The 20,137-nt window shown below is 35.4% G+C and overlaps 1 protein-coding gene across 1 annotated transcript in view; it reads left to right on the forward strand.

Annotated features, from left to right (window-relative positions):
- Nucleotides 1-533: 533 nt before the first annotated feature.
- Nucleotides 534-20,137, forward strand: part of GPM6A (glycoprotein M6A) — a gene marked incomplete at both ends in the record, with an annotated part of 119,287 nt that continues 99,683 nt past the window's right edge. Inside the window, one exon of the mRNA XM_080624653.1 lies at nucleotides 534-570. Coding sequence (XP_080480779.1) covers nucleotides 534-570 — 37 coding nt within the window. The remainder of the gene's footprint in view (nucleotides 571-20,137) is intronic.

A 20,137-nucleotide genomic window follows, 5' to 3' on the forward strand; every position in this document is an offset into this window, starting at 1 on the left:
TACAGCATAAAGAACCCACAGGCATCTGGGCTTTCCCACTTCAGTAGCAAATAGGGGGAATTATGGGTTGGTGGTCTGCTTCCCGTTAGGAGGACACCCCTCCATCTGTTTTCAGACCAGCCAGCTTCCAATTTAAAACACAGATTTAATACAAACCTCAATTTCTTTTCTCCATTTTATATGCTAAGTGAGGCTTATGAATCGGTGTTGCTGCCATAAGGGCTCAGACCAAATTTCCCCCCAAAATTCACTGGCTGTTCATTTGAATACCTGCTTACAGTGGTACACAATGGGCAGCTTTGAGAAGAAAAATTGATAATCTTCACGGAAGAGTAATTTGAATGAAATTACACTTGACAGCCTGTCTCCAAGCAAACAAGGAGAGTGAGGGAGCCTTAGCTAAGCTCTGAGGACTTGCCTAAGCCTCTGCTGTTGGAGCTTCCCAGGGAAAAAAAAAATCCACACTTTTTCCTACATCTGACTGAAGCTTTTGATTAATTCTCTGTAGCTGTTTCTAGTGAAGAAAGGTAGCCATGGAAGAGAATATGGAAGAGGGACAAACACAGAAAGGTATTGTGCTAAAATTGTTTTCTCTTTGCAGGGAGATGATTATTTTGCAGTTCTTTATTTGCTTTTGCAGCATGATGTAAGGTTTGTGAATATCTTTGTGGCAGATGGGGAAAGATTTTTTTATTTATTTTTTTCCTGTTTTTCATACCGTTTACTTCATTTGCCTCTCTGCAATAGCATTTAGCATTAATATGGTGACTGTTATGTGATATTTAGTATTAAACAATCTAAATGGTGAATTTTACATCTATGCTAATAATATTCAGAGAATCACAGAAAGCATTTAATGCAACCTGCTTCCCAGACCAGTCTTTGTTAACCTTCATTTATTTCGTGTTTTCACGCTTGTCTAGCTGGGTCAAGGGAGACTAGTGTGAACTATGAGAGAGCTACTCACACAATATTTGGAGCCAGTTGCAGTTGATATCTAACAATGTAACCAGTATTTGTATCTTAAATGAGAGTCCAGACTGAACAAAGACATTGGGTATATTTTGAATATATTTAGGCAGTATTGAAATTTCCCTCTGTCTTTTTTCCATTGCTGTTTTGTGGTGTGTTGAAACAGCCTTGCTATAGTTCTAATATTTGTATGGTGTGTATTTGCATTTTTGCTGAAATCCATTTTGCATGTTGCAATTGAAATTCCTCTAGCAAGATGTAAGCAGCATGTTCAGAGCATTTCTGTTCCACTGTTTCCGGTTAAGTTGAAAATAGCTTAATGTTATTGGATGTGTTAACACTTAAAAGTGAAATTTAAAATTGTTGCAGACTGTTTATTAATTTGTGAATCTCTGAGAAATATAGAGGGTTTAGTCTTTTCACTTAAGCGTTATACTATGCAAGTGACATTACAGTAGTGAAAGGAACCAAGGGTTTTTTTTTATTTTAGTTTACTGCAATCACAAAAGGCAACCTTAGTGACTGTTGGCTACATTAAATCATGTATACTTTTCATTTTTCCATTTATTTTTAATTCACTTCTATTTTTAAGGAGGATTTAAGAACTCACATTCATTTGATATAAATTGCCAGTAAAGGCATATTTTTCTTCACTGATGCCATATTCTGTTTTTCTGCTCCCTGATCAATCTGCTTTTTATATGTAAATGTCATGCTTTCTCATTATAAGTGACCCATTTAGACAGATGCAGCTTTGAATTGTTTATGGTCTTGACTTGATATAGATGCACATTAGATAGTCATAATAAGACTGAAGAAAGATATATGCACCCCTTCTCTGTGTGGGGCATACTTGTATTTAGAAATTAATAGATTAGTATACAGTTGGTGATTTCAGCAGTTTCTCTGATTGAATTTTATTACTTGCAAGTGGCAGAAATAAGGGAAAGTACAAGGCAGTTCAGTGGGGTTTTATTTTGGTTTTGTTTGTTTCTGAAGGTAAAATCAATAATCTTGTATGGTTCAAATTATCTATTGTGCTTTACATTTATGAATTGGAGACTTGCTTTTTGTTTTTAAAGTTTGAATGCATTTTTTCCCCTCTGAAAGAGGGTGAATTGAACTGTTTGACCATGGAATAAAATGCTTCTATTGTTACTGAATGGCACTGAAAAAAAAGTGTGAAATTCAAAATCCTTAATTTTTTATTAAAGAGAAAAAAAAAAGCAGAGAAAAAAGTGAAGTTCTGTGTATTAAAAGAACATGTTGTTATTGATAAACTGTATCATCATTGTTCATATGATAAGCATCTGAATGACCAATAGCCACTCAAAATTGTGTGATTGATAGTGTGATTACAACAGCTAACACTACTTATCCCCCACCTCCCATTTACAATGCCATGTGTTCAGCCTTTTTTCCCTTTAGTGGTACCCAGCTGTCATCACAGACAGTGACAGGAGAATGTTAAGAGCTCACAAATTATGTATATTTTTCCTTGTTGGTGTGGAAGGGAATGTTGCTTAGTTCCTATGACCATACCTGACAACTGATCATGTCAACATGTCATGCTCAGATTATGCCAACTTTTAAAATGTATTTAAATTTTGAATAAAATTATTCACAATTAAGGAAGAGAATTAAAAAATATTTTAATTTTTGAATTTTTTGGGGTGCTTGAATGCAGTTTTTGGAATTATAGTGAAGTATAGAAATGATTATGAAATCATGGATTTCTTCAAGGTTTGCACTTTGCACTTGAAAAATATTGACTGCTATTAATATGAATTCATACTTATGTTTTGTAGTTTCTGGGGATTTTTTTGCTTTAATTTAGCATGATCTATACATTATGTGTTTACTTGATAACCGTAGTATAGTTCCAGGTCATCTGGACTAGCTTTTCTAACCGTAGCATCCCAACAAGTTCAATCGTAATTCATATATTCCAGTTTTTGTCCTCCTGCCATCTTGACTGGAACTGTTTCTTTCTCCTCTGCTTTCTGCAAAATCAATGGGAGTATAAATTGTCACTGCTTATCAACTCCTATGCTCTTCACAGCAGATGCTTTGAACCTCCCACTGAACAGCATTACGTCTTCTTATCAGCCATGATGGAAGTGAATAGTTTCATATTGATGCATTTCATAAGTACTGTAAAGATAGCTCTAATAAGAGGCTTGCAGATTTGGAAATCCTGTTATTTTAGATAATTTTATGCAGTAAGATACTGATAAATGCAAACGTAATTCTTACCATAGTGGCTCCAAATAACGATCTTCTGCCCTACACAATCTCTGTACGTTCTAGTGTTTAACACTTATGATTTGTTAATGGCTGTATCTTGGAAAATTGTCAGTAGGTAAATATATTTGTTTCCTGAAGATACTGATTTACTAGAAACTGTATCAATTGTGATAATGATTGGGAAACAGACATGGACATTCCACTCCCCTTCCCCTTTTCTTTCTATTGGTCTTGGAAATTGTTGTTTATTCTTAGGATCATATGGTAAACTGAGATAATGCTGCTGTCCAGCAGTTTTCATATATAAAGCTGTAAAAAATTTAGCCAAAAATAAATGTATTCATTAATTTTCTGTTTTAAAGTATTAGAAGACTTGTTATCTTCTTTTTTTTTTTTTCACTTGATACCACATTACCTTCACTTGCAAGCCAGTAGAGTTTGAGGAAGAGGTTTCAAAGATATTTGCTATATAGCTGACTGTAGCTGTCCAAGAACTGAAAGTGTATAGAAAGTCTGGCTGGAATATAAGGTGTGTGTGAACACTAGAATATATTGTAATAAAATAAAAAGTCATAACATCCTAGAAATATCAAGCTGTTCACAATTTCCATAATACTGACGTTATGTTACAAGCCTAGAACTGTAACATAATAAGAGCTTTGACTGCAAATTTGCTGTCTGGAAAACCCAGGATAACTAAAGCTTGTAATTTATTTGGTTTATTTTTTAAAAAATTATCAGCTCCATTTAAAAGCAAAAGTTTCACTGATGTCTTTAGGGATGCATACTAATTTTGAAAACTTCATGTATAAATTTGCATGTGTCAGTGGTCGGTCTCAGCTGCTAGTATTTGAAGGACAATGATGTCAAACTGTTTGCTTTGCTATGTGGAGAAAGGTATCAGTGCAGTTCCTGCAGAACAGGTCTTCCTTCTGAGAAAGAAATAAGATTGTGATGATGTCCCCAACCCCAGTCCTTCATTCCAATAGAAAACTTCTCAGAGGGCAGGCAATGTAATTTTTTGCATTGTGTGGGGCTTGGTACAGTGAAGTATGGGATTATTCATTCTCACTACATATCTATTTCAGAAAAAAGAAACATTCTGTAGCACAGCAAGACATACTATTTGCACTAAATTGAAGATAAATGTGTGGGTTTATGGTTCATCCATAACTTCATTTTGTGTTCTGAATTCCTTTATGAAATAAACTCACTGGAGTGGATTGAGCATCTGTGTTTGTACACTAGCAAACATGAGGAAGAGCTAAATTTTCCAAGGCTCTCTTGGCTGTAGTAAACCTAACAAAAAAAGATAAGGTTCCACTGTCAGGATAGCAAAAAAAAAAAACAAACAAAACCCAACTTATTGTGAAAAGAAATGTTTGACTACTAGAAAATAAATAATGAGTGTGTATTTGATCTGCACTAATGAATTAAGTGGTTTTGTGGCCTATTATCAAAGCTTTTTTTGTTTGTTCCACGGCATGCCAGCAAAGGAGAACTTTAAGCAGAGTTTTAGAAGAAACTCATAAGGAGTTTAGGATGTTATCAGTAGTATGTACATAGAGTCTCTGCTTTAATTGCTTCCTCTTGTGTCAGTGCTTTTTGGAAAATGGCAGAGTCTGAGTTAGTAGGATACTATAGACTAGATGAAAGGGAAGATTTTTATTTTATATTAAGATATAGGCCTTCAGCCAGTAGTCAAAGCACTGCTGGCATCTTTTGCAAGTTAGTCTTCTAAATCTTTTTATTTACGTCTAAGAGAGAACAGTTGTCCAGTTTCTTATTGACTATTTTTAGAAAGTTGGTTAAAATAAAAAAGAGCAAGTCTTGGATAACTTTACTTTTTACTTTTACTTTTACTTTTACTTTTACTTTTTTGGATAACTTTACTTGTATTAAATTTCTTGTATTAAATTTCTTGGATAACTATACTTGTAAATAAAGCCAAGAAGTTATTTTCTTCCTTAATGTAAATGCCATGCTAACTGTGAGCCATGGTTGTATCTTCAGTTAGATTTTTTTCACATTGTCAGTATTCTACCTAGTTTTATAGGACCCCTGAGCTACAATCAGTTTGGTGAGTAATTTGGAAACGGTTTTTAAATTTAGCCTTATAAGTAGGAAGTAGCAAACATTTGATGGCTGATGTTCTTCATAGAAAACCTGGATTTGCAACATTTGATTCTTAAAGAAAACATGGTGATCAGAGGTCAATCTCTATTTCCTTTGGAAATGTATTTTAAATTCCACTTTTAGTTCCCAAGATTGGATTTCTGTGTTCGGATTGGATTTCTACAGATTCCTTCAGAGTAGGATGCTCTTAACTTTCATCATGTTTAATTTTGCCTGTTCTTAAAAGTGTGTGTCAGATAAAATACTCACTTGACCACCAAAAAGTCCCTATCAAGGTAAATAATTTTTCTTCTTGATCTATGTCAAATATGGAAGCAAATTTTAGCATATGGCAAAATACATCACTATATTTCCTGTTTAATGCTCCTTAGTAGTTAATCAATAAGGTTTATTAAAGAAAAATGTAATAACATTAAATATAAAATTGAAGTTAATTGTTCCAATATTGTAAGAGATATTCTCCTTTATGTAGTAACATTAGACTACCTTATTTAATATTTTTATATTAGGAGCAGTGAGTTCCAGAGCTGTAATTTGAACATATTTTATTATTCAATACGTTAGGCTTTTAATCACAGATAATGATGTAAATAAATTCAGTCTTTCTTGCTTATTTAATCTTTAACATTGAGGTGTCTCTGGGAAAAGTAGAAAACTTTGTGTTTCTTACAGGCTTAATATCATACTAGTCAGAGCCATGAAAATCCAGGATTAATAGGACCTAATTATACTTTTATATACATTCTCACAGCGTAAAAAGTATTACTGCTCCCCTAAGGCAGATGGAATCCTCAATTTAATGTGTAAGAATTCAAGTCTTCATGATATTTTGACACTTGTATGTCAGTTTCATAAATAAACTATTTTAGAAATAAGATACTAATAAGAGATGTGAATGCTTAGAAAAAAGTGTTGGATATATTTTACATTATTAATTTATGCTAATTCTTGAAAAAATACTATATCAAACTAACAATATAAATTTATGAAAAGCTTTTGCTACAGTTTGTGAATGTAATGGCTCACTTTAGGGGAAAAGAAGTATTTTGCAGTTTCTAATTACTCTGGAAAAATAAATTTGGTAACGACAAAACAGTACTACAGATATAGCAAAAATAAATATGATTCAGCTTAATGCTTAGGTTTCGTTTGGACAAAGATTGACAGATTGATTAATATCTAAAAATGTATTCCTTTTATATTATAGATATGCATTCATTTTAGATAAGCACCTTAAACAATTTTGTAAATGCAATTTTTAACCTGTTTGAATTGCTTATCATGCACTAAAATTCAAGACAGAAGAATGGATGGAATACTGTTGTCCTTACGTAACAACATTTGCTTTCTTGAAACAGTAGTTCTGAACTGGTAATTCTTCCTATATAAACAGATGCGAATATGGTTTTTTTCCTCCTAATAGTTCTATATGGAGAGTTAAGTAGAAAATAAGAAGAAAAAACTAAAACAAAACACATTTTTGGGCTGTTCTGCTTCAGATTATAGACACCGTGCATGGCTTTGTAAAACCATAAAACACATAATCACCTGATGGCCATTGAAAATCAGAATGTAAAAAAGGCAAAGGTGTAATATTGCTCTTATATAAAATATTTTTTCAGTTAATATTCCATTGACGAATCTCTTTGAGAATTTTCAGATAAGTCGTGCAACTGAAATGCATAATTGCTGCTGATATCTTACCACATGATTGATTCCTGACACAGGCCAGCAAGTCCACATTGATGTGTTGTCACAAATCTTTTGCTTGGGGAGGGAGAGGCGAGGAATGAGAAAGTTTTCGGCTCCAGTGTGGAAGGAATGTGAAATAAGTCTTGCCATTTTCTCAGCTGCAGAGAGATCAGACTCAGAGCATCAAAATTGGGAGAGTCAAAGATAAATATCAAATAGGGATTAACTATCAGAACTATGAATTTTTTGCACACATATGCTCTAAGGCCTCATGAAGCAAGGGCATTGACACAAAAAATGGCTTAAGTATTCTGTTAGCTTGTCCATGCCAACTTATTCTACAATACGTTAGTCTCAAGAAGGCTAAATCTTCTCTTTTCTCCCCCTTTCCCTAATATTTTTATCTCCTTCTTACTTGTCGTCACGTAGGACTTCAGTAGTCCTCTCAAAGTTTATATTACAACCATCTGGAATAACATTGTTCCAAATAACAGTTGCTAAAATATCACCAACTACTACTAATTGTAAGGATTACTCTTCTCTTTACATTTATAATATCCCTGATAATGGACACTTTGACAGTTTCTGAATAATTTTTATTTGGTTCACATATTGAAAGTTTTTTTTTCCCAAGGAATGACACCAATATATATATCTTTGTACAGCAAATAGATATCACAATAAGTTTAGTATCGATTTAAAATAAAAATCTATCTTTTTAATGTGGTGTGAGGAAGCAGTGGATTTGCTGCAGTTCTTGTATAAAACTAAATTTCATCACAAGGTGAATTTGCTGCACATTTGACATATAAGCTTTGCAGTCAGGTGCTACTACAAATAAAGTTCAAATAAAATATAGTATTTGGAGTTCCAGTGAGCATTCCTTGCTTGTCAGTTTCCTGCCATTTGTACTCTAAGTGTGTGTTTTGTAAAATGTAGCTCATTGTAACTTCTGTCCTGCTTTTCAATTTTCTGTGGAAGCACTTTTTTTGGCACCTGGAAGGCATGGAAATAAAATTCTGCAACGTTTTTAAATTTCTTCTGTAATATAAGATGACACATGCTGCATGTATATTAATTAAGTCATAACTGATCACATTCTGCTTCTCAAACTGCAGTAGGATTGTTTCATATAGGTAAAAGTGGACATTAAGGAGGAATTTGAAGAGAGCGTTGAAGCATAGTGAAGTGCTTAAGCATGGATTGCTTTGTATTAAGGCACAGTGGGGAAAAAAGTAGAGATGAGTGTGTTGGTAGAGGTTGAAGGAAAGCAATATGATAAAAAGAAGAAAGGAACAAGAGCTATAATTTGAAATACATTTGGCAGTGTTTAGAAGTTTGAAATTGGTATGGAAATAGTGGAAGGCAATATTAGAATTAAAAGAATGAGAGGTACTAAAATTTGGTCTTTCAGAGAAGACCTATGGAGGGCCTTGATGAAAATTTTAGGAGTTTCTTAAAATATAAAATGTGTTTTAAGGTGGAATGTTTTTAAATTGCTTCCAAATCTTTATATTTTAGTCTTTCAAGAAAAAAAAAAAGAACACCCCCCCCCCAAAAAAAAAAACCAAAAACAAAAACCAAAACAAAACCAAAAACCTCTTATGGTATTGATATAATGATACAAATTTCAATAACTTTAAACTTAAAATAAACCCTAAGCAAAGCACATGTAATCTGAACAGAATAGTGCTGGATTGATATTTGGAGATTAATGTTAGTAAATAAATATTTGAAAATCTTTACAGGAAAAGTTATTAGGAACATAAATTCAGATTATTTTTTTTGAAATAGTGAACATGTAAGTTAAACACATTTTTTTCCCACAAGTAAAACAGCAGCCATTCTATGTTCGTGGCTTCTGTGGTACTATTGTAATATTAGTATGGGAATATTATAACTGTGATCAGTTTCTAGCTATTTTGAAGGTACACATAGATGATAGAAAGAGGGAGAGCAAGTCTGGTTTTATGTTGAAGTAATGAGAGACAGGAAAGATTCTCTTGGAAAAGGAAAGTATATCACTTCATGTTCATGGAAAAGAGTTATCATGGTTGATCTGTTGGCCTAGTTTCTCTGGTGAAGGAAGCTGGTACTGCTTACCTTTGCTTAGCAAGGTGATGTAGCCAGTGTGGGAGGCTCCACAGTGTAGTGGCACCCTCTACTATTGCTGAATCAGCTTAGCTTTCTTTATGTAAGTCATCAAAGCCTGCCACCCCGATTTCCCACCAAATCTTGTCTATTAAACTGTATGCAACAGTAAGCAGCTGGCGTAATTTTGAATTAGTTTAAAAGCCCTCAAAAAACAACCATGGGAAAATCTTGGGGTGTCTCTTTGAAGCTCTCAAGTGAGGACACATTCATCCATAGTAAGTGTTTAGGATTCTGTATTTTTATATAGGAGTAGATCCTGAGATTCTGGTGTCATGGTTTTGATTGGTATCTCAGGGGTAGACGAGGAAACCTATCCAAGCCAGGTGCTCATCTCTACACTTGGATAGCACAGAGGTCTGACACTTACCTCTCCAAAAGAAAGCCGAGACATACGTCTCATCGTGCTTTGCTTCCATCTTCCGAAGTGTTTGTTCCCCATCTCTTACTCTCCTATTACACATCTCACCCCAAACAACCCTCAACCTTTCAAAACCTTCTGCTCTGACAAAGTGCAAGTTGCTAGTAGTAGTATCTTGAATACTTTGGGCCTGACAAGTTATAATCTGTATGCAGAAGTTGATGCTGTGCTAAGTTTTTCTAGTATGACAAGAAGAACATGGACTGTGATGTACAAAATACTGTGAAGGTGCCAAAAGTGAACTCTCCAAGTCTGCACTAGAGCTGGAAAACATGTCAAAGTTAGCACTGCTGCTAGTTCTTTTGTTCCTGTTGTATCAGTAAATAAATCCTGCATCTTAAGACTGTTTTTTAACCTTTCACATTAGTAAACAGTTGCAATCTGGGTGGTTTTCTTTCTGATATGTTTTGAGGGGAAAAAAAAAAAATGTCCAGACTCTAGATATTATGGTGGCATGTAAAGCCCCAAAGAAACTTGTAGACAGTCTCTTTGTTGCTCTTATATTTTGGGTTTTACCTGGTCATGTTCTTGGTCTTTTAGGAAAAACAAAGGTGTACATTTTGACCCATAGGGTCAAAAAGGCTGGACTTGCTCCATGTCTCTCTTGTACTGGGGAGCCCAGAACGGACACAGCACTTCAAATGAGGCCTCACCAGGGCTAAGTATAGAGGGAGCATTGCCTCCCTTGGCTTGCTGGCAATGTTCTTCCTAAAACAGCCAGGATACCATTTGACTTCTTGGCCAAAAGGGTACACTGTTAGTTCATGGACAACTTTTACTGTTCACCAGGACCCCCAGGTCCTTCCCAGCAGAGGTACTTTCCAGAAGGCCAGACCTCAGCCTGTATTGGTGCCAGGGGTTGTTCCTTTCCAGGTGCAGGATCCTGCACTTGCCTTTGTTGAATTTCAAAATGTTCCTCTCTGTCCATCCCTCCAGCCTGTTGAGATCCTTCTTTCCAACAATGTTTTTCTGCATCATTTATTTACCATGCTCATGGCACAATTTGGAGGCTGGACCTGGTCTCTGGGAAGCTTACATTTGATATACTCCCTTTTCAATGGAGAAGGAGAAAGGTAACAACTGAGCAGAAGGTGCTGCTGCCACTTGAAGCAGAAAAATGCTTCTGTGCCCTACCTGAGTACAATGTTAAACCGGTCAGGCAGCTGCATTAGAAGAAAGGAGATGTAGTAGGTGCTACTGCGTGCAGTGAGCCCAAATTCAACCTCTCTGGCTGTTGGATTAGTCCATTCTGAAAAACCTTAATTGAGCAGATGTCTATGATGAGATTTTTATTTTTACTGACAATAATAATGGTAAAACCAATAACATTTTGAATTCTGCATATAGCATAAAAAACTTATAAACTTTCAAAGAATATTATTTTTCATAAAGGTTGTATACCAATACATGAACTTATGGGGGTTGTAGGTTGCTAAGTCATTGTAAATAGTAACTCAATATGCATAACTGAATATGAAAGTAAATGTCTGAAATTGCCTTGAGAAAGGGACCATTGACTACTGGCCACTGTGTTGTTTATAAACATATTCAATTACATTATTGAATGTTGTATTATTGACTTTTGAACTGAGTAGCTTTAGCATGAAATGCTTCCCACTTAACATGGTTTGCCTTTCACAGAATCACAGAATCCCAAGGGTTGGAAGGGACCTCAAAAGATCATCTAGTCCAACCCCCCTGCAAGAGCAGGGTAACCTAGAATACATCACACAGGAACTTGTCCAGCCAGGCCTTGAGTATCTCCAACGTAGGAGACTCCGCAACCCCCCTGGGCAACCTGTTCCAGTCCTCTGTCACTCTCACAGTAAAGAAGTTTTTCCTGATGTTCACATGGAACCTCTGATGCTCCAGTTTACACCCATTACCCCTTGTCCTGTCACTGGACATCACTGAGAAAAACCTAGCTCCATCATCCTGACACTCACCCTTTACATATTTGTAAACATTGATGAGGTCACCCCTCAGTCTCCTCTTCTCCAAGCTAAAGAGACCCAGCTCCCTCAGTCTCTCCTCATAAAGGAGATGTTCCACTCCCTTAATCATCTTTGTGGCTCTGCGCTGGACTCTTTCAAGCAATTCCCTGTCCTTCTTGAACTGAGGGGCCCAGAACTGGACACAATATTCCAGATGCGGCCTCACCAAAGCAGAGTAGAGGGGGAGGAGGACCTCTCTTGACTTGTTGATAAAACACTCCTATATAGGAAAGAAACCTACATTTGCAGCTGAAAGACACAAATACAGTGATTTACTTTCTCATGAAATAGTCTGTTAGCTGTATAAAATGCTTTTACTATTTTTTGTGATACTTTACCGTAGCAGTACAATTGTCTTCAGAGACTTTCTCAGCCTTCTAATTTCTTACTGAAAAGCTGACCACTACTTCTGATCAACATACACTTTTAACATTATAAATAAGCATAACCATGCTTTCCCCCTTGCCTTTCCTCTTAGTACTAGGTTGTAGTTCTTTATGAACATCTGCAAATTCTCTTTGTGGTTCTCATGCTATTCAAAAGCATGTGATTACCATGTTAATTAGCTAGATGGCTGAACACGATCAAAACTAAACAGTACCTTGTTTTCCAAGGTTTCATAACTTGACATCTACTTCTCTGAGCCATAAAACTTTTCTTCTCTTTAGTCTTAACGGTGTTAGCTACATAATACTTCCCTTTTGCTGGAAAATTTACAGTCCTAGTAAAGTAAGGACCACTCTCATTCACACCAATGCTGTAGAAATGAGCAGGATTTGCTTTAAATGCATAGATTACCCTTGATTTTAGCGGAGTGTAATGCTTCAAAACTGTACATGTAAGTAACTTCAGAATCTGGAAAATCAGTGACCAAGGCTTTCATCCTGCAAAGACTTATAACATCTTTGATGTCATGCACTGTGAGCAATCCCACTGGCTTTATGCCAGGTATTCACATAAGCAAAAATGAAGCACATGCACATTTTTTAAGATTAAGACCTAACAATGCTGTAGAGTAATTTGCATGTAGCTGTCAGGTTTTGGCAGGAAATCTGTGAGAGGGTATGACAATGCAATTCAATAGGATCTGAGAGGAGATTGGAAGGAAATTTGAATGGAGGGGTTTTTTTAATCAGCTGGTTTGTTTGTTTGTTTTGGGGATTTTGTTGTTTGGGGTTCTGTTTCTTCTTTGGTTGCTTTTGTTTTGTTTTGCATGGTATTACAGTATATTGATATGCTTTCAGGTATCTTGTGGCTGTTAACAGGTTCCAAGAAATTATTATTCTTTTCTAGGTGTTTTAATTTTTAAGAGTTTTTGTTTGTATTGTTCCTTTGAATTACTAGAATTTGGATTCACTCTTGGGCAGGTTATACTGGACCTTCTAGGGGTATTGAAATATTTTGCTAGTGTGTCTTTTTCATATGTTTTAGCAAAGCTGATTATCAAATTTGCTGTGCAGATGGAATTTTTCCCAAGGCAGGCTACTAGTGACCTTGTTACCTTTTCTCTACAACATGGTCATGATCTGCTTTCTAAGATTCTCTGGGAGTTTAATTTTGTTAAATTTGTGCTGCAAGTGCAAGGGCTAGTACTGGAGTTATCCTTCTCCTTGTCCTTTAGTAATGAACTATATTTGAGACTTTTGGTCTTTTAATGCAAGTCTGAAGCAGTGTGTTAGTTAGTCACCTGCGTTTTATGGGATGGAGTGGAGTAGATATTTGATAAATCTTTCTGAACTGGGGTTCTATTACAAAACTTTCTGTTATTAAAAGGTTCTGGACTCTGACAGTATCTAGTGTGAACATAGAAAATGGGTGTTTCTTTCTGAGATTTTTGCCCTATAAACTCTGCTGTTTAAAATCCTGAAGGGGAAAAAAGATAGCGTTGTCAGCTATCTGTAGAGTTGGCAGGAGTATCTTCTAGTTTTATAATACCATTCTATCATGCAGATAAAATTAATCAAATAAGGTGGTTATCACTATGACTATCCTGAGTTTAGTAAGAAATGAATACTACAAAAACATCCATGGCATGTTGCACAAAGGCCATAAAACATAAAGTAAATTTATTTCAGCTCTTCAACAGCATATGCAGTCTACTATTTCTCAAAGATGTCATCTTTCAAAATTATTCTAGATTTATGAACACTGTTCACTAGTGAAAACGCTGGAGTAATTATTACCTAGCGGTCAGTAGGTCTTTTAGGTCAGCTGTGTTTATGGTAATGGGTCACACAAGGCATTTTTTTTTACCCCTCCCCATCTGGTACAGTCATCAAATATTTAAGACACAAGAAAACTTCTTATGGGCATCTGGGGTCTTTTATCGGCTTTATGAACGTGTTTGCACATGGGGGACTTTTAATATTAATATTTTCTTCGTTTTGATTGGTTACCCATGTCCATGCCATCTGTAGTGTCTGTGCTTCCAGCAGATACTCTCCATTATTACCTGTCTCATCCCCTTCTGGAAGATGGAAACATGGACTTTATTACATATTAATTGACAGCCTTAGCTTCTAAAACCTAGTTCAAGCTCCTCTGCCTTTCTTGAATGTCATTGGAATGTGCAGATTTCAAGACTTCAAAATGCCTGTAGCTAGGGTAGGTGTGTTTTGTGAATGTCATACACAACCAGAGCTGAGATACACTTTTGTTTGCTGATTGAACAGTAGAGTTATGTCCATGCCAGGGGAATTACCTTCTAAAGAACAGTTATTCCTTCTTGTCTGTCTTGATTTATTTTTCATATTGTTTTATTTTTATTATTATCTTTTAATGGAGACTCAACTAGATTTGGTGCAGCTGCTGCAGTTGCTACACCTTGTGATAGCCTCTGGGATCTCACTTTTCTCCTTTGGTGGTTCATCCTCTCATAATTCCAGATCTCTTTTTGAGTGCATACAAGCTCTGTACCTCAAGCTGGAAACTTGAACTGTCTATTACTAGAAGTCTGAAAGTACCACTACTCAGGACTCGCTGGTCTGTAATCATTCCTTTAACACCCTGACAAGTCAGTAGACTTCAATGTTGTTACAAAATGTGGTTGTTTTATTTCTAAAGGGATGATTTTACTAGGATTTTCATAGTCCTTCAGGGACAATGAATTACACAATGGCTCAGATGTAACAAGCAATATAAGAGTATCAGTCATTAAACAAAATTACTGCAGTCATCCTTGCTGTCCTTAATCTGTAATGTTTTTATTTCATAACAACCTCAGTGTGATAAAATGTACCAATGAAAAGCTTCCCCACAGAAACGTGATTAGGAGTAATATGACCAGGGTAGTACTGGGTGATAGCACTGCAGAATTTTTTCAGGTAGGCAAGATCATAAATTGTGTAAGAAATCAAGCTACTAAGTACAGAAATATGGAATAATTGCATGGAATAAATGCAATGAAACAAATTTGCTGTTTGTGAGTGGGAACACATGGTAGGAACTTCCACAGCAATTTGTTCACTATTGTCAGAATATGAAAAAAACTTCGGATGTTTTTCATTTTAATCGTGTTATGAAAAAAGAGGGCAATTATTTGCGTTTGCTTTATGCAATTGCTTTGACTGTTTTTATTCTTTGTCCATCATGACTTATGTTATGAAATTGTTTGTTTTTCCTTTGTTAAGAAATATGAAGGAAACACTATCCTCTTTTCTAAGTGTCTTTATGGTTGCTGGGATAGAACAGGAGTCGCTCTGTCAGTGTCACAGTGTTTATTTTAATCTCTGAATTAATTTTCTTGGTTGCTAGGCAATTCTGCTTCATAGTTTTAATGGAAATGACTAATTCATGCTGCTCTTATTGCAGAATATGCAATCGTTTGCTTTAAAACTGAAACTAGGTTTCTCTATGACATAATGCTTAGCAAATATTTATGTCAGTGTACAATTTTATGCCTATAGCTAATAAAGTACCCACACTTTTGTTATTCAGTGCTATGTTTCTTGTACATTCCAGCAAAGCTATTGTAAATCTGAGGTAGTCAAGGTAGAATTGGGTTTTTATGTGTATGTAGGGGATAAATATCTGCTCTAATGTCTGATGTTTTAGAAATTTTTTAAAGGCATCTTATCAAGCTGTTTATGTAATATGTATGCGGAGCTGGTATTAGTTGTCTTTACATCCTCAATGGCAATGGTGTAATAAGTGCTGCGTATCTCAGTTACACAGTTTCCATCTGTATTCAGCAGGTCTTCCTTATTAGCAGTGCAGAGAATTTAAAAAATAAGTATGAATATTCAAAGTAGTAATAACCATAACTCTTAACAGTCTATAGTTCTGGAGCTGTTTTTCGTACTGGAAAAATATAACACCTTGGCACAGTTTCTTTAAATTTGAAAACATTATTTATTCTCTTTCTATTCTTATTTAAGGACAAATATAAAAGAAAAAGAGCTTTAAACAAAACGTCATCAGTTCCTCAGTATCAGGGTAGTGCAGAGGCATAGCCCTTGTTTATTTTGTTGCTCTCAGCTCTGCTTTCATTTCTTCTGAGCTATCAGCTAGTGAAATGCTGCCTTTTTTCTTATTATTTCCCTTCCACTCTTGTGTTTCCATGTTGGTGAACTGCACAGCTTGAAAATGAATGAAATCCACCCTGTTTCTCTGCAGAAGGAGAAAGCATCCTGTGGGCCAGAATACCAATGACATACCCTAGTAAGCTCTCTGCTCCTGACATTGGTTCAAAGTTTATCAGCTCAGCTTTACCCCAGAACATCATTCTGCATGCTTAATTGCTCTTTATTTTCCTTCTCCCTAGTTTATAGTAATTTTTTCTTCCTGTTGGGGCCACCTTTTTCATAGTTAGTGCATTGAGGACCACAGCAGATTTGGTTTATCTGAATAATTTGTTGCAGTCAGAAAGCTGAATGATGAGTCTAATTTTTTGTCCAATTCAAAGACATAACATATTATCAAGACAGAGAAGATTTGGAATGCTGCATGTTTTAATGATTTTGCATTAAGTTTGCAATCTTTGTAGCATCTATTAATACAGCTAAGCTCTGGCAAAATTTTCCGATTGCTGTCTTACAACTTTAATTATAGCTGATGTTGCTGTTAGGTAAGCAACAATACTGTGATATTTCGGAGTTTTCTATTTAGATATGAGAGAAAACAAGCTTCAAAAATCATACAATTATAGGGATATTCAAGAAAATATCAAAAGGATATGGAAAAAAAAAAGAAAAGTAAACATTCCGCTGTATACCTGAGAGAACAATGTGCTTTTATTTAGTTGTTTGTTATATATGAGGTAATAAGGTGGGTAGATAGCAAAAATGTTTGCAGTTGTAACTGTAATGTGTAATGAAAGTAAGCAGTTGGATCATTAGTGTCCAGTATATACTTGGGAGACCTTCTCACTTCTTGTAAATGAGAGCTGGAATAAGCAGCCAAAATTCATGAGATTATATTCATTTTAGTGAGCTCTCCCAGCTCATCTTAATCTGTTTTACCAGTTAAAGAAAGCAGCACATTTTTTAGTTTGTGAAACTGGGTCATGAAACTCATGAAACAGAAGTATAAAAATGTTCATTTGAGTGAAGCAAATCTGTGGGAGATATGGAATAATTTTATTAATGAACATATACCATTCCCTGGCTTCATGAGGCAGTACACTTGCTTGGATAAACTGATGATTGTAAATGCAACTGTTTTACTGTAATAACTTTACCAAATATCAACAATTGCCTTTCAACAAATAAAACCAACAAATCAGAGATCCCATCAAAGACCTTCCCAAAGTAGTTCTGGAAACAAGCAGCTTCAGTAGGTACAAATGTTGGACCTTTGTCTAGTATATGAATTTTTGGTAAGAATACACAGCTAAAAAAAGGAAATGTGTCATAGCAATAATTTACATCATGCTTGGTAATTCTAAGGAATGAAATTGTTATGAAATAATGAAGGTATCAAAAGTTGTATTATTGGATTAAAAAGAAAGCTTTTCTTTTAACCAGTAATTTATCAGATACTGGCTTAGAAATAACGTTTTGTGAAAATTATTAGGATATCATTTAAGATTCTGAATTGAGATACCAAAGATCTGAAATTGATTATCTGCATCATTTACTCACTGCGTCATTATTTCCCATCTGTGAAAAGCCATACAGGACATGCATATGCTTTCGTGTCTTCCACCCATGTTTATTGCTTTAGTAAGTTTCTAGTCTTTACATTTCTCCAGTGGAAATCTCATCATAATTGAGGCCTCTAGATACTAAAGAAAGAGGAAGTATGCCAGGGAATACTTACTGATTTGTGAATAAGTAAATAAATAGAAAAATGGATTGCAGCCAGTAAGTGTTTTTTGCTATTAAAGATGGAATACAAGGTGATTGAAGTTTCTTGTCCGTCCCATTTTAGTTTCTAACCAAATATTTTATTTAAATGAGCAAAACTAAAGGAGTTGCAATCCTTATGCATATGGCATATGTGTTGTTAAAATGAAGAGTGACAGACCTTTGATTTTTAGCAGTGACATAATCTAAGGCGGAATGCTGTGATATACATATGGTGGATGTCTGTGCAGTATGCCAAAGGAAGGAACAGTTCAGAGAGTTGTTAAATTCAGCCCTTTCAAAGAACTGGATTTCTTAGTAATAATAGAACTGTGACATGCAAAGTTCAGGACTGATATGATTCTACTAGGGATCACTGTCTCTTTTTACTCATTTTACAGAAGTGATACACAACAGTGACAAATTGGCCTGCTTCTGCTTGCTTGTTTGTTAAAAAAAAAAAAAAAAAGCCTTTTCTTCAGATGATTGGACATTTTATTTTGGGTAGGTGACTATAATGTTTTGAGCTAATGAAATGATGAAAAAATTTGTTCTGTCTTTGGTAGCAGAAAACATGGACATGATGGAATGGAACCCAAATACAAAGAAAATTCAAAATTGAGGAATAGAATAAGATTAGAAAACCTAACTCTTAATAGAAATATACTCAGAAGACTGTTTCTTAAATGTATCTGCCTTCCTCGAATACAGTTGGTGTACTGCCCACACAAAAAAAGGCTCTCAGTGTCTTCCCCAGTGGTGCATGGGATGTAGTCCCATCATGTCACACTGTACCCAGTCTCTACCCAGAACTGTAAGGACCACTGCAAACTAATTTGTCTTAGTAGAAAGAATATACTGTGGTGAGCTCTGCACATACAGGTAGATTTATTTCTGCTACTTGAGCTATCTTGTTTGAATGTTGTTTATAGATCTTTCTTTCACGCTCTTTGCTAACACGAAATATGCTTAGATTAATTGTTGAAATAGGCAACCTTCTGAATAACCCTCACTTCATTGCAAGTTTGAAGTCCTCTAAAATAGCGGCTCCTGAAATGATGTGATAGGAACAAAATCTCAGTAGCTGAATTACAAAAGCAAATTTCTGGTCTTCATGACTTCAGTGAAAACGTTTCTTCAAATTACATATATAATGAGTTTTATCAGCAGGATATGGGTTATGTGAAGGCTCTGTCAGTGCTGGTGAGACTTTCAGCATGCATATGCCCTGTCCTCATATTCCCTTGCATGCTTCCAAATAACTTGAAATGCTGAGGGTTTTTTTGTTTTGTTTCATTTTGTTTTGTGTTTGGTGGTTGTTGTTTGGTTTTTGTTTTTTCCTTTTCTATGGTAAAAAGAGTAGCCCTAAGCCTTTGATATTTTAGGTTTTGTGTCAAAGAACATGATGTACTGAGCTTTTGCCACTAATGTGAGAATGACAATGAAGAGTAGTTCTGCCTTCCTTGGGGTCTGACTGCAGACAACAAATGTCAAGATTAGAATGACTGAAAGCAATGTCAACTATTAGAAACTTCCCTAAATATAAAAGTAAAAAAGAAGGATTTATTACAAATGAGACAGACAAAGTGCAAGACATGAAGGTCTCTGAAGTTAGGCTGCCTAGTACATGGGTCGAGGAAAAATGGGTGGAACTTTATCTTCAGCATCCAGTCAAGAATTATAATAGCGGGGTAAGCTTGCTGGGGATTAATGAAAATGCTAAGAAGTCAGTCCATTGAGCACCGACCCATGTGTCACATCCCTGAAGAAATGTGGTTTTCACATTGTATGTGTGAGTCCTGTCACAACTCTTATTATTCCACTATGCTTTGGAGAAAAAAAATACTTTTAAAAGGTGCATCTCAGGGGAGATGTATAGTTGTATACAGACAGCTGCATGGCTTTGTTTCTAAGGCTGTTATTTGTCTCAAAGAGTATCTGTAGGAAGTGAATTCCCCAGACCTTCAGCAAAGGAATTGGGATTTCTCTCCTACTGCTATGTTAAGAGTGTAAATTTTCTTTGCTTTGTATTTTTTAATTTTTTTAATTTAGACCATAAGCCTTTGTTTCCTTGCATGACGGGCAGAAAAAAACCCAGCAAACCTCACCCCAAAAACCTGAATGGCTCAGTTTTTATTATAATCTAACATGAAATATAGAGTATTCATACTACGTTATACTACACTGCATACTATGTCAGTGCATTAGTCACTTCTTGGAATGATTATCTGACATTTGAT

The sequence above is a fragment of the Psittacula echo genome, assembly GCF_963264785.1.
Source record: "Psittacula echo genome assembly, chromosome: 1".
NCBI classification, from domain to species: Eukaryota; Metazoa; Chordata; class Aves; order Psittaciformes; family Psittacidae; genus Psittacula; species Psittacula echo.